This window comes from Phaseolus vulgaris, chromosome 6 (genome assembly GCF_000499845.2).
Source record: "Phaseolus vulgaris cultivar G19833 chromosome 6, P. vulgaris v2.0, whole genome shotgun sequence".
Classification (NCBI taxonomy): domain Eukaryota; kingdom Viridiplantae; phylum Streptophyta; class Magnoliopsida; order Fabales; family Fabaceae; genus Phaseolus; species Phaseolus vulgaris.
In genome coordinates this window covers 14,426,618-14,441,915 of record NC_023754.2, presented here as the reverse complement: position 1 = coordinate 14,441,915, position 15,298 = coordinate 14,426,618, and the positions used below count along the sequence as shown (strand labels likewise).

General features: G+C 38.8%; 2 protein-coding genes across 3 annotated transcripts; both read right to left on the bottom strand.

Annotated features, from left to right (window-relative positions):
• Nucleotides 1–1,121: 1,121 nt before the first annotated feature.
• LOC137833437 (uncharacterized) lies at nucleotides 1,122–1,502 on the bottom strand. The gene has a single exon (XM_068641789.1). It carries the CDS (start codon nucleotides 1,500–1,502, stop codon nucleotides 1,122–1,124), a length of 381 nt encoding a protein of 126 aa, XP_068497890.1.
• Nucleotides 1,503–12,236: 10,734 nt separating this feature from the next.
• Nucleotides 12,237–14,977, bottom strand: LOC137831210 (uncharacterized). 2 transcript variants are annotated; one of them, XM_068638792.1, is made up of 8 exons: nucleotides 14,718–14,977; nucleotides 14,030–14,219; nucleotides 13,806–13,943; nucleotides 13,510–13,588; nucleotides 13,156–13,224; nucleotides 12,949–13,024; nucleotides 12,567–12,623; nucleotides 12,237–12,416 (listed from the first exon to the last, which is right to left on the bottom strand). In XM_068638792.1, exons 2-8 carry the CDS (start codon nucleotides 14,210–14,212, stop codon nucleotides 12,332–12,334), a joined length of 687 nt encoding a protein of 228 aa, XP_068494893.1. In that variant the 5' UTR covers nucleotides 14,213–14,219; nucleotides 14,718–14,977; the 3' UTR covers nucleotides 12,237–12,331. The 2 variants fall into 2 exon arrangements, with proteins under 2 accessions (XP_068494893.1, XP_068494894.1); XM_068638793.1 differs by lacking the exon at nucleotides 12,567–12,623.
• Between the last annotated feature and the right edge of the window lie 321 nt (nucleotides 14,978–15,298).

Here is a 15,298-nt window from a genome sequence, read left to right as displayed (position 1 = left end):
AGAGAGTTACGACCGTCACCGTTCCTCGTTTGAAGAAGGAGGTAACCGAGGCCAACCAAGCTTCAAAGGTGTCGGCCGAGATGGCCGAAAAGCTGAAGGGCCAGCTAGAAGAGAAACAGGCGGCAATAAAAGCGCAAGAGGAGCAGGAAAAGGGCCTCGAGGCGCAGCTGAAGGAAGGAGCCGACCGGGAGGAGGTTCTAAAAGCTGAAGTGGCTAAGTGTCAGGACTTCATGTTTCGCATTAGTGAGGAGTACTTCCGGTTAGGCATCAAACAAGCTGCTTGTTTGCATGGGATACCAACGGAGGACGACCGGTATGATATAGAGAAGGTGGTGGTGGACGGAGAGCTGGTGCCGACCAACCCCATTGATAATCCTAATCAGGAGGCCGAGGCGGAGACTCCCGGGCCACAAACGGACGCCTCGTTTGAAGAATTGATGAACAATATTTAGTAAAATATTGCTGGACCCCGCATGTGGGCAATATACACTTGTATTTTGAATATTTATAATTTCAGTTGGTATGTTTATGATCGGTCGGGTAGTATGTGTAACTACTTTTTGATGAGGAGTGCGTAGGCCGAAGGGGTTCTAATTTCTGAACCTGGGTAATAGATTGTTTAGATTATACAAGTAATAATTTAATAATTCGGATGCCGAACGAGGCATAGATTGTTCAGATTACACGAGTAATAATTTAATAATTCGGATGTCGAACGAGGCATAGATTGTTCAGATTACACAAGTAATAATTTAATAATTCGGACGCCGAACTGGGCATAGATTTACACAAGTAATAATTTAATAATTCGGATGCCGAACGAGGCATAGATTGTTCAGATTACACAAGTAATAATTTAATAATTCGGATGCTGAACGGGGCATAGATTGTTCCGATTACAAGAAAGCAATAATGAGTGTCGAACAAGGCATAGATAATTCTGACTACGTTAAAGTAATAATTTGATAATTCGGATGCCGAACGAGGCATAAATTGTTAATAGTAAAAGAAATAGGAGAGACGTGGATTCTGATTTATAGTGCCTCATTAAAACCTTCTCGGTCGCAAATCCTCCTTAGGGAAAAACCGACCGAGCGAGGAAAGAGTACACTCTCATTAATTCAACTGTAATAAAATTTGAGATGCGTGGCATTCCACATTCTCGGTATGTTCTTCCCAGATAAATGTTCTAAGTAATAAGCTCCACCAGCTGTCGTATCTGCTATGCGGAATGGTCCTTCCCAATTGCTAGAGAACTTACCGCCTTCCTTCCGGGCATCACCTCGCATTCGCCATACTAAGTCACCTTTGTGGAACAGTCTCGATTTGACCTTGGAATTGTATCGTCTGGCTGCCCGGATTTTGCATGCTTCCTCTCGAATTCTACACTTGTCTCGAAGTTCGTTGATAAGATCTAGGCCGACCGAGAGACTTTCCTTGTTCAGATCAAGATCAAGGGTTTGTCGACGGAGAGAAGGTTCTCCAATTTCGACGGGGATCATGGCTTCAGTGCCATACGTTAGGCTGTACGGCGTTTCTTGTGTAATCGTCTGAGGGGTATAGCGATATGCTCATAAGACTTCTAAGAGTTCTTCAGTCCAGTTACCCTTGGCTGGGCCGAGACGTTTCTTCAGCTCGTTCAGAATGGCCTTGTTTGCAGCTTCTGCTTGACCGTTTGTTTGCGGATGTTCGACCGAACTGGCGATGTGTTTGATGTGGAGCTTCTCGTAAAATTCAGCTAACGTCCGGTCGGTAAATTGTCGACCGTTATCGGTGATGATAATCTGAGGAAGGCCGAAACGACAAACAATATTTTTCCATACGAAATTTTGGACATTGCGAGCGGTGATCGCGGTCAGAGGCTCGGCTTCAATCCACTTGGTAAAGTAATCAATGCCGACCAGTAAGAATTTACATTGGCCTTTACCGGGGGCGAAAGGGCCAATGATGTCCATACCCCATTGGACGAATGGCCAAGGTGATAGCATAAAATGAAGTTCCTCAGGTTTTTAGTGGGACAAAGTACCAAACTCTTGACATTTAAGGCATTTCTGGACGAAATTGGTGCAATCGCCTTGGACAGTCGGCCAATAGTATCCGGCTCGGAATACTTTGGCGGCCATTGTTCGCGCGCCTGAGTGAGTGCCACAAATGCCTTCGTGCAATTCCCGAACGACATAGGAAGCTTGATCGGGTATCAAACATTTAAGGAGCGGTCGGGTATAACCACGGCGATAAAGATCGTCACCGATTAAGACAAACCGGGCGGCCTACTGCTTCATGGTTTTTTCACCTTGAGGACTACATGTACCATCAAGTAAATATTGCTTAATTGGGGTAATCCAAGTAGATTCTGAGTCAGTCGTTAGACATTCCTGTAGGTCGATGCTTGGGCGTGCAAGCGTAACATGGATGACCGACCGGTGTATTCCTTTACCTTTCGTGGTTGCCAGCCGGGACAAGGCGTCCGCGCGAGTATTGTGATCGCGTCGAACGTGTTGCATGGATATCTCTGAAAATGTGCTCATCAGCTGTTTGACTAAGTGATAGTATCGCTGCAGCAAGCTTTCCCGGACTTCATACTCGTCATTAAGCTGACCGATGACGAGCCTGGAATCACTTTTACAAATTAACATAGGGATTTCCAATTCTTGAGCGAGGCGTAAATCGGCTATGATGGCCTCATATTCGACCTAATTGTTTGAAGTTTTGAATTCGAATTTTAAGGCTTGCTCGATAACAGTCTCGCCGGGTCCTTCCAACACGACTCCAACGCCGCACGACCTCTCATTGGAGAAGCCGTCCACGTATAAAATCCACGATGAGTGTTCGATCCCGGCCGAGGAAGGAGTGAGTTCGGCTGCAAAGTCAACAAGGGCTTGCGACTTGATGGCCCCTCGTGGTTGGTACTGAATATGAAATTCTGATAATTCTATTGTCCATCCAATTATTCGTCCGGCTAAATCTGGTTTAGTGAGAATTTTCACAATAGGGTAATTTGTCCGAACAATAATACGATGATTTTGAAAATACATACGCATCCGTCGGGCGGTAATGATGAGAGCCATAGCCACCTTTTCAATCATTTGGTATCGGACCTCAACGCCATGGAGGGCGCGATTAACGAAATAAATCGGACGCTCTTCGGAGTTAATCTCTTGCACCAAGACTGAACTAACAGCTTCGTTAGAAACAGCTAAATATACTATAATCGGCTCTCGGGTGTCTGGTTTCTAGATGACCGGTGGAGAGGATAAAAAGGTTTTCAATTGGAGGAAGATTTCCTCACATTCGGTCGACCACTCAAAGCGAGATGCTTTTTTCAATAATTGACTATGGGTCTTGTTTTTTCTGCAAGTTTAGGAACAAATTTGGACAATGCGGTGAGCCGACCAATGAGTCTCTGAATTTCTTTAATGGAGCTGGGGCTCCTCATTTCGGAAATAGCTTTACATTTCTCAGGGTTAGCTTCTATGCCTCTGTGGGTAAGCATAAAACCTAAACTTTCCTCCCTCAACGCCAAACGCACACTTGTCAGGATTGAGTCGCATCTGGTGCTGGCAGAGAGCTTGAAAAACTTCTTTTAGGTCAGCAACATGTTGCTTACATGAGTCAGACTTGACAACAATGTCATCGACATAAACTTCAACATTCCGGCCGATCATGTCGTGGAACACATGATCCATTAACCTTTGATAAGTGGCCCCAACATTCTTGAGTCCAAAGGGCATAACTTCATAGTAGAAGTTATCGGAATCGGTCATGAAGGTCGTCTTCTTTCGGTTGGCCGGGTGCATTTGGATTTGATTATAACCTGAATAGGCATCAAGGAAGCTGAGGATGTGATGTCCGGCCGCCCCATCAACTAGACGATCAATGGTAGGTAGAGGATAAGAATCTTTTGGGCATGTCTTATTGAGGTCCGTGTAATCAACGCACATTCGCCATTTTCCATTCGCTTTCTTTACCATAACTACGTTGGCTAGCCATGTAGTGTAATGGGCTTTCCGAATGAATCCAGCTTGTAACAATTTATTAGCTTCGTCAAGTGCGGCTTGGCGTCGTTCCTCTCCTAGATTTCTTTACTTTTGAGCTATTGGCCTAGCTTCTTTATACAGTGATAATCGGTGAGTAATGACCTTCGGGTCTACGCCAGGCATGTCAGCGACCGTCCATGTGAAAAGATCAGCATTTTTCACAAGCGTCGTGTCGATGGCTTTTCGGTCGTCTGACTTCAGTCAAGCGTCATGTAGCATGGCGATCATCACGAAGTGGGAATGGATGTAAGTCTTCTCCTGCTTCCATCCGAGGATCGTCCATACAAGGATCGAGATCAACAAGGGCTATCATATGGCGACGGGACATACGCCTTCCTGAATGTCGAGTCGGGGATCGTCCTCTTTTTTGTGGGGGTCGGTCGTCCGGATTGACCGTGTAGAGCCGCCGAGTTGGCTCACTTTTCAAACTCGCAACATAACATTATCTAGCAGTTTTTTGATCGACATGGATTGTTGCAATGTCGTCATTTGCCGAGGGGAACTTCATGGCTAAGTGTGGGGTGGAAACAATGGCTTTTAACCTGTTGATGGACGGACGACCGAGGAGGATGTTGTAGGAAGTTTGGGCGTTAACCAGAAGATATCGTACGTTTATTGTTTTATGGAGACCGTTTTCCTCACCAAAGGTTGTATACAAGTCTATATACCCCTTAGTGTCGACCCGTTCACCTGAGAACCCTACAATTTGTTCATTATAGGGTTGAATATCTGCTTCTAAGATGCGCATTTTCTTAAAGATTTCCAATATAGTATGTCGACTGAGCTACCTTAGTCTACCAAAGTCTTGGCAATTGCGAACTTGTCAATCTCCACAGTAATCACCATAGGGTCGTCCTGGGCTGGATCTATGGCTGTGAAGTCGACATCAGTGAAAGTGATCGGAGGTATGTGTGGACGCCTTCTCGTAGTAGCATGAGCGGACTGAATGGCCCAGAGATGTTTCTTTCGGGCGGAATTAGAGCACCCGCCACCGGCAAAGCCTCTTGCTATGTAGTTTATTTCGTGGTTTGGTTCACCCAAGGTAACGGGTCCAGCAATCATATTGATAACTTCGCGAACTCGTTGGCGAGGTCGGGCGTTTCGGTCGGGACTTGTGCTGCGAGCGCGCGTACGCCGAATGTGGCTTTCACTGCGTTTTCGTGAAACCTGGCCATGGTCAGTTCGGCGTTTATAATCATTGCGGTATGACTAGTCGTCACCACGGGACAAACAATCGATGCTTCGTGGTGGGGATCTTGAATTTCTTGTCTTCTTGATGAACTGCCGCAAATGGCCAGCTTGGATGAGCTCTTCGATTTTGTCCTTCAACGCTTGACATCCCTCGGTCGTGTGGCCGAAATTACGGTGATATTGGCAATGTTTAGCAATATCTGCATTCGGTGGTGTTTCATATCGTTTTAGTGTCGGAATTAACTCCGTTTGTAATGCTTCATCCAAGGCTCGCCCCCTGGGAACAGTTAAAGGGGTGTAACTGTTGAACCTGGGAATTCGGCCTCCTCTGTTCCGGTCGAACCTTGGAGTGGTCCGGATGGTCCGTTCTGTCTCAATTTCTCTTTCTTTGCTCGGGGTTTGATCCTTGAGGACTCCGGATCCGACGGCTTTGAACCGTTGGTGATAGTCAATGTGTTCCTCGATTTGCATGAATTTGGTTGCCCGAGTGCGAAGATCTTCCATGTCTTGAGGTGGCTTCTTGATGAGACTTTCAGTGAAACGACTCGGCCGGATGGCCGAAACCAAATGGTGTAATGCAACTTCCTGTTTGAGCCCTCAGATATTCATACATGCTTTGTTGAACCTATCTAAAAAGGTTCTAAGAGATTCACCTTTCTCTTGTTGCACTGCTAGGAGAGGCATGGAGGACATGTGATGCGGTCGGCTGGTGGCATACTGAGTAGAAAACTTTGCGGCTAAGACGTCAAAGTCATCTATGGAATTCGGAGGCAGCTCTGTAAACCAAGTAAGAGGTTCTCCTTGAAGTGACGTGGGGAATACTTTACACCACACATTGTTCTCTGTGGTATACAAAGTCATCTGCGTTTTGTAAACATTTAAATGCTCGTCTGGGTCGGTCGAGCCGTCATAGAGTTTAATGGTGAGGCCTCTCCACTTGTCAGGAAGTGGTGTAGTGATAATTTCGTCAGTAAAAGGATGACCCCTTTTACTTAATTTTCTTTCGACAATTTCAGTTCTGGAACTAGGATTGGGATCGGTTGGTGTAGGTATGCGAGAAGCAGTTCGGTCGGCTGTATGGGATTGGCCTTTTCGTTCGGGATTATCAACCTGTTGCTGAAGTTGTGCATTTTGCTCTCTTAATAAGGCAATTTCTTCCTCTTAAAGGCGTCTATTCTCTTCATGTTGGTGACGGTCTTCAATCCCCTTTTGTCGCAATTCCTCCATCTGAGTTTGGAGGGTTTGGATCATAGTCATCTGTTATGCCATAGCGTCGTTGTTGTTCCTCGTTGCAACCATTATGCTTCAAAAAATTGAAATATTGCCTCGGCCCCACGGCGGGCGCCAATTGTACCTGAGTGGAGAGACGTGGCCCAGGCACGGTCGGTTGACGTAGTGTAATTGTTGACGTGTCGATCTTCCTCTTCTTCAGTCGGTCGTTCCTTCTTGGTGTCTCTTCGGTCGGGCGGGGGAGGGTACCTGCGAAGGCACTCCGACGCTCAAGTAAGTGAGAGATTCTAAGTGTGATTCAGTAAGTGGATGAAAAACGTACCTTTCTTTGGCTTGAGAACAGCATTTATAGGATTGCCTAATTGACTTTCTGTCCCTTGGACTTAGGGTGGTTATGGATAAGTCTTGCCAGTCATGCCCCGGAATATCCGGAGAACATATCTTCTCTAAGCGCGTTCTCCTTATTTTTCGGAGGTGTATCTTAACCACCTTAACTTGCCACATAAATGCCCTTATATTTATTATACATTCGGTCGGTCGGCCACGTGTGTTCGTCCGGTGCCTACCGATACAATTAGTATATAATATGTTATAATAAGTGATTAATCGACTATTTGAGTTATTGATTATACAACTCCCATTTAATTGATTAAGTCGTCGACAATTGATTAGGTCATCAATAATTAGTAGGTAATGATTTCAAGTCACATATACTCAATTGTCAAGAGTATTAATATTTTAAATATGTTAATTTGCATGTTTACATTATTTCTCTACATAAAATAATTGATTCAGCAGCTGGTAAATAATCAGCCAAAGAAATTAGATAATGGCAAAATTGTAAATATAAAGTATTTATTATGTCACTTATTCTTTTATCCACCATAATAAATAAAATAATAACAAAATTGTAAATTTAAAATTATTTACTACGTTAGTTAATTTTTAGATGAGATAATAAATATTTATTATGTTGATTCAATAAATAACCATCATAATAAAAAAATCACACGTCTTTATTATCTTTTACTTTCGCCCCAACATTAATGTCTAATTTTTTATTTCTTTGATTTATTTTATTAATTATATGAATTTTCAATAAATGAGTTTCAATATTTGTTCTTTTTTTTTACATTTTTCTTATTTGTATGATTTAATTAATTGAATTTTATCCTTCAATTATTTTAAAACAATCTACGAAGAAATTATATAGGAACGAAAATCAAAATTTAGTGAGTGACAATGGGACGACAATGCAGGGCGAGTCATGCGGGTCTGCCTGCAGCCCGCTATCAAAAAGTGCGGGACAGACTCACTAATTTAGCTCGTTGATCCGCGTTTTGGTATGCTCCGCATAACTCGTAGCTCACGCTAGCTAACAGCGTGGCGGGTTGGTCCACTGGCCCGCATAAACAAAAAATATAATTTTTTTTTTTGTAAAACAATCATACCTCATTGACTCATTATTGTAGTGTGATCTTTATTTTATTCTATTTTTAAAAAATTGAATTTAACGTACTAAAAAATGAATGATGTTATTTTAATTATCAAAGGAGTATGTTTCAAATCATTTTATAATCTAAATTGACAGAGAGGAAAGAGAAGAGAGAGAGAGAGAGAGAGTGAGTTTTTTCCGGTAAGGGAAAGTTGTTTCCCAGCAAGGACGATGACGGATACATCGTTTTTCTTCACAAACTTTCCAGATCATTTCTTCGAAAATGATATGTGGAAGGTCTTTCAGCGGTGGGGAAGGGTTTTGGATGTGTTCATTTCTAGTAAACTTAACTCTAGGAATCGTAGGTTTGGTTTTGTCAGGTTTCACAGAGTGTTAGACGTTTATTCCCTGGAAAGGAAGTTAGATGTTATCTGGATTGGGACGTGGAAACTTCAGGTGAACTTACCTTAATTCAATAGGAACGAAAAGTCAAAGAAAAGGCGAATTTTTAAGAAGGTTGAGGATCCTCGCAACACTTGGAGACCAAAGGTGAAGGAGCAGTAGGAGCTCTCATTTGCACAAGTGGTGACGAATGGGAAAGGGAGCAGTTCTTTTACGAATGAGGGTGCTTCTTGGTTTAACGTCAAGGTGGAGTCATCTTCCTGGTTAGACAGATGCTTCTTGGGTCATCTTTTAGAGGTACCCAACATGCAGCTAGTTAAAGAAAGTTTTATTTTGGGTGGTTTTAGTGTCGTTAGGTTAAGATACCTCAGGGAGAAGCAAGTTCTTTTGTCCTGTGATGAAGAGAGAAAAGAAAAGGTGTGTCTTCTTTAAAGTGGATTACGAAAAGGCTTACGACTCTGTTAAGTGGGAGTTCATTTACTACATGTTGGAAAGGGTTGGCTTTTGTGGAAAATGGATTAAGTGGATTAAGGGTTGCTTAGAATCTGCCTCCGTGTCAGTTTTGGTGAATGGTAGTCTGACTAAAGAATTCATTCCTAAGAAGGGGCTTTGGCAGGGTGATCCGTTAGCCCCGTTTTTGTTCTTGTTAGTGGCTAAAGGCTTGGCGGGAGTCTCCAGGATGGCTGTTGAGAAGAATTTGATCGACAGTCTGAAGATCGAAAGGAATAAGGTGAAGGTAAATATGTTGATGATACTTTATTCTTTTGTGAAGCTAATTGTAAAAGCGTCTTCAACATAAAGGTAGCTTTGAATTGCTTTGAACTCTCTTCTGGTCTTAAGGTGAACTTTATGAAGAGTAGGCTTGGTGGCCTGGGGGTTGATCAATTAACAATCCAACGATTTGCGGCGATCCTCAATTGTGAAGTGACGGTTACTCCTTTCGTTTATTTGGGTATGACGGTAAGGGGGAGCCATAAGAGAAAGGCGTTATGGGAGGAGTGGTTGATAGACTAAAAAGTAGATTGAGTAGGTGGAAAGGTAGGTTCTTGTCAATCGCCGGGAGGATCTGTCTGATTAAGCCGGTACTTTCCTCTATATCGTTGTTCTGTTTGTCCTTATTCAAAATGTCAATTGCGGTGGCAAACGAGCTAGTGAGTATTCAAAGAAATTTCTTATGAGGGTGGGGGTTTGAAGGAAGAAAAGTCGTCTGGGCTTCTTGGAAAAAGGTTTGTAAGCCACGTGAGGTCGGTGGTCTTCGTATCATTGATTTGAGGACCTTTAACTCGACATTACTCAGTAAATGGATTTGGCGATTGTGGGTCGAATAAGGGCGGTTTGTGGAAGGAGGTTCTTATTTCTAAGTATGGGGTTGGAGAAGTTTGTGAGAGGTTGGGAAGAATAGAAAGGATTCCCTTTGGTGGAAAGAATTGAAGGAGGTTTGGGGTTTGGAGGGTTGGGGCCAGAATTTTGAAGATGCTTTTAAATGGAAGATAGGATCCAGGAAGAAATTCTCTTTCTAGAAGGATAACTGGGAGGCTTGTGGTGCTTTGAAGAATGTTTTCTTGAGGTTGTACTCCCCGAGTCTATCAAAAGCTTCTAAGGTGGCAGATTTAGAGGTTTAGAATAACGGTGTATGGGTTTGGAATTTGGCCTGGAGAAGGAATTTATTCGAATGGGAAAAGCAATCGGTGTGTCAAATTTTCCAAGTAATACAAGGGTGGAGTTTTGACTTGGATAGGGAGGATAGTTGGGTTTGGAAGGGTGGGGAGGTGGTATCTTATACAATTAATTCAGCTTAAAATCGTCTTAGGGGGAGTTGGGAAGGGGAGGATACCACCGCATATAAGCAGTTTTGGAGGTGTAAAGAGCAGCCTTTCGCACTCGTTACTGCTTGGAGGGTGTTGGAGAATAAGATAGCCACCAAGGTCAATTTAGAAAAGCGTGGGATCATGTTAGATAGTCCTTTGTGTAGTTTTTGTAGGGTGGAGGAGGAGTCCTGTTGATATTTGTTTTTCGAGTGTAGATTTGCTTGGCTAGTTTGAAGTCACTGCTTTGAATGGATTGGAGTGCGGTTTGTGTCTCATAATGTTCCTTTGCTGAATTTTTCCCAGTTCAGACTCGGTAATGCTTTAGACGATGTATGGGGAGCAGTTTGGATTGCAGTGGTAAGCGAGTTGTGGAAGCATAGGAACAAAGTAATCTTTAATAGGGGCGTGACTGACGTTTCAGAAGCGTTTCAGAAGTTTTTGTCTTGGTTCAATTAAAGGTTTGGTCGTGGGTCACTGTCAAGTCTCATGCTACGCTTTTCTCCTTTTCTGACTGGTATCTTGACCCTCTAGTCTGTATGAGGATGATTTGTTGATGTTTTTTTTCTAGGGGTTTGTTCTTTTAGGTTGGATCTCAAAGTCCAGTTAGGTGAGTTGGCTTGAGTTTTTTTGTATATGGGTTGAACCGACCTGAAATGGTTCACATTTATTGATTTTTTTATTATCGATAAAAAAGAAGAAGTTAGTATTAAGAATGAAAGTAGATTTAGTTTTACGTAAATTCTTATATTTAAAATTTGTTAATAAAAAATAATATAAAGAAGAGATTTCAATATGATAGTTTAAAGATCATCTTGATTAAAATACTTTTGTAACAAAACTTGATAACATACTCTTATACATTTGCATATATATATATATATATATAATATATATATATATATATATATATAATAAAACTTTAACAATTTTTAATAATCCTTTAAGAACTATATAAGAACTCTATCAAAGCCACATTTCGAATAGAGGAGCTGTGGGTTATGGGCCACCACTATTCTGCCGCACCACTTTGATGGTTGAAACACGATTTACAATAATTTTATTTTTTCAATATACTTATAAAGTTTAACAATAATTTTGAAATTCTTAAATATTTTCTTTATATAAATATAAAACTCTACATTCCAATTTATTCCTGTGATTCTTAGAATTTACATTTTTTAATAAATAAATTTATAGACCTTTAATGTAGATTAAAAATTAATTAGAATAAAATTAAAATTTAGGAGTTCATTTAAAAATGGAAAAAATTAAGGATTAGTTAAAAAAAATTAAAATTCAATTAATAAATTGATAAATAGAATAAAGAGGCAATTTTCCAAAATAAAATTGATCTCTTCTCCCCACTTGGTGTTCAAAATTTGACTGGTGAAAAACACAAGTTATTTAAATTTCAGTTCGTAAAATAAAATAAAAAATCTAAAATATGATTTTTTATAGTATTTATTGTAAAGTACTATTTTGATTTAATTGATGACGTAAAAGAAATAAATTTAAGGATCAATAGGAACAAAATTAAAATTCAATTTGTTTATTCATAAATAAATAGAATAAAAAGACTAAAATACATTTTTTTCCCTTTTATTTAAGTGAAAACGAAGGTGAATAATAGACGAAGCATGGTGCTGAATGTTTCCTCTTTATGTTAATGAGTACATTTTATTTTTACATTAACTATGTGAGCCAATTTTTCAAAAAGAAAGTTTATTTCTTCCTCTTCCTTGGAATTCGAATTTTGACTGGTGAAAAATACAAGTTATTTAATCTTCATTTTTTTATTTAAATACATCAAAATTAAAGTTTCTTGATTAAAATTTTAATTTTTTTGATTCAGCATATTATTTTTGTTTCAATTGTTTTTATCAACTTTAAATTAGTTTACTATTTTATAGATACTTTTATAATACAAAAGAAAGTAATTTGACAGCAAAATAGAGATGAGAATCAATCATATTTTGATGGGTTGGAACAAACACAGCCATAACAAGTTGAGCATAACAAAATGATGGAGTTAATTCAAGAGACAGTTTATGGGATGATGATGATTCTTTGTGAAATATGAGAATTACCATGCATAAATCAACTTATAAAATGAAAACAAAAAAGTAGAATTGCTTAGCAGGAAGCCAATAATTTTTTCTTATTATAAGATAAATGTTACAGTTGAAGAGCAAATTAATACATGACATTTCAATCTTTGGGGCTGCCCCTTAAAATATCCTTTTTGTAGATTTAGCACCATTGGAAGATGAACCAATTCCAGAAATGTTTCTGGTTTTCGTGACACTTGATGAACTACATGACACAGAGAAACAAGATGACAATTGTTAATGAAAAAGGGGAAAAAAAGGTAAATTCAATTCAATCTTATAAACCAAAAACGATGGACAAAAGTGAATAACATGAAATAGTTTCAATTAAAGAAAGAAATGATGTGATATTCACCTTTGACTCCTCTGGATACAATTTTTCTTCATTGCTGCAATATTCTTTACCTCTTGACTGTATAAAATTTAAAATAAAATAATATATATATATATATATATATATAATTGAAATCAGTATTCAGTTGAGTTTATAAGCTTCAAGAAGCATGATCACAAAACAAAATTATAGCAGACAATGGAAAATGTTTTCTCTTTTAATGTTTTACCACAGTTGAATCTATATCTATACGTGGCAAAGGGATGATAAATAACTGAATGCAATCATGCAAGGAAGAGTGTAGTTTCTTAATGATCATATTAGAAGCTAGCATCCCCCTCCGAGAGAAAACTCACTTTCTTAGCTAGATGGAAGCATCAAATGATTATAAAAGAAATATTACCTCTTCATAAATTCTATCTTCGCCTTCTTCATTATGTTGCTCTTCAAATTTGATACATTATATCCAGGTCCATTATCTACAACGGATTATTAAAAACATGAAATAAAAAATAAAAGCTAAAACTTGATCAAATTAAAAATGTACTTGACAAAAGTGCAGTAGTTAGAGTAAACTAAGGAAACAAAGATGAGGGAATTAAAGGGTTACCTCCCCAAAATCTTTTTTTACTTGAAGGTGGAACTTTAGTGCATGGCCTTACTTGCCTGCTCTGTTTTCCTGCAAAAATCCAATACTTTGTGGTGACTACTTGAAACTAAACATTTCACAAGAAATATAACTATTCAAGAATTGCTACATTGCTTCTCGGTAATTATAACAAACCAGTAATTAATAGATCTATTAGTATTTTTTTAATCAAGAAATCATGTTTATTAGAAGTAAAACAATATATACAAAGACAGCAATTCATCCTAAACAAAGAAGAAAAAGTCAGTTAAAACTTAGACAAGCACCCTCCCACAACCAAAAATACATTGAAAAAAACAGGGACTAGGATCATACTTGCATCTTCTTTTTTGTACAGTTGCTTGATTCGATCAAGTGCTTCATTCTCAGCCTGAGCCATTTCCTTTCCTTTTGCCTATGCATAGAATTGGAAGTGAGATTACTTACTCCACACCTTTAAATATTGATACCATGTCCATTGTAAAATATGAAATCTAAGAGGAATCATTCACTTAATTAGATTCGACCAGAACTAAGATAGTGACTAAATAAGTTATATATACTTCTTCTCTTTCATTTAAATTAACCGAGCCTGAAAAGACAAAACATCAAAGCAAATATAAAAAGGTTACCTCATACAGTTGTGCCCATCTAAATGACACTTTCTTTTCTTTCATCCTCTTAATGACTTCATTAGTAGAATTTGTGCCAAACTGCTTTTCAAAAAACTTCTTCCACAACTTATCAGTTACAGGGCTGAGATCTCTTCCCTGCAAAACCACATCAAGCATGTTAGATAAACACTTCATTCTTGTTCAAAGTTTCATTGACAGTCAACAAGAAGAGACCATGTTACCTTTGTGGACTTCTCCACGTGCATCAACTGGTCAACTGTGCAGTGAGGTAAGATTCGCTCAAGCAGATGCTGATCAACATAACCAACATTTCCAAGATACCTTACATTATCTATCACTTTCTGAACGCAAAGATCAACCAGAGTTGGTATCTTTGGTGCACAAAATTCATCTCTTCTCATCATAATGTCACTGCTCATCAAGAAAGCAACACAACAATAGAATTCTATTAAAAATACTAACCAACCATCAAAACTATCTAAATTCATATGATATGTATAAATCTTCTAATTTTCAGTTGATCAAGCAGAACCTGACATAACCAAGATAATTTAAAATATCACCCCTTCTTACTCAGTACATGAATTAGTCAAGCTAAAATCAACCACAACAACAATCACAACATTGAATTAGATCACACTCACTTGCAATCACAGATTTTAATTAACCTTCAAACATGAAAAACAGAAGATCTATAAGGTTCTTCACCTTGTTCCAGAAATTTTACTTATTTATCACACACAAATCACACAATACCCTAATTCCCAATTCAAATCCACCCAAAGGGAAATTCAAAATCCCAAAAAAATTATCAATTGAATATTAAAAGATGAACATAGATCCCTCATATAATCGAAACAAAAACTCAATTAATTGAAACACAGATTAAAACTTTTTCGATTTGCTTACAAATTCGATCGAAACTAAAGATGATCGAACAGAAGGGACACGACCGTCCACAAAGCGAAGATGGAGAGAGGAATAGAGAGTGACAACAAAGATTGCACGAAGAGGAGAACTCAGGCGCGTGATAGTCACGTGCTTTGATTTTTCTCGAAGCCGAAAATGCTAACATGCGCCCAGGAGAGGGTCTCGATGTGAAATTCTTCATACATTCCCCAATCCAATAAATAATAATGGGGTGACCTTTTTTTGTTCACATTTCTTTTGGGAAAAACAAAGAAAGAAAATAAACTAAATTTTATTCAGTTTTTACTTTCTCTTTATTTTAGGGAGAATAAATAATCTTATTTGATCATTTCATTTGTCTGACTTTTAATGTTAATCTTGTTTAATTATTTGATTTGTTTGATTTTTTTTAATGTCATATTTGTTTAATCAATAGATTTGTTTGATTTTTAATGTGAATTTGGTTAATAGATTGTTTTGTTTTGATTTTTAATGTCAAATTTTGTTAATAGATTGATTGATAATAACAGAAAATAATTATGAGTTGTGATATTTTTTATGATAATAAAAAATAAAACATA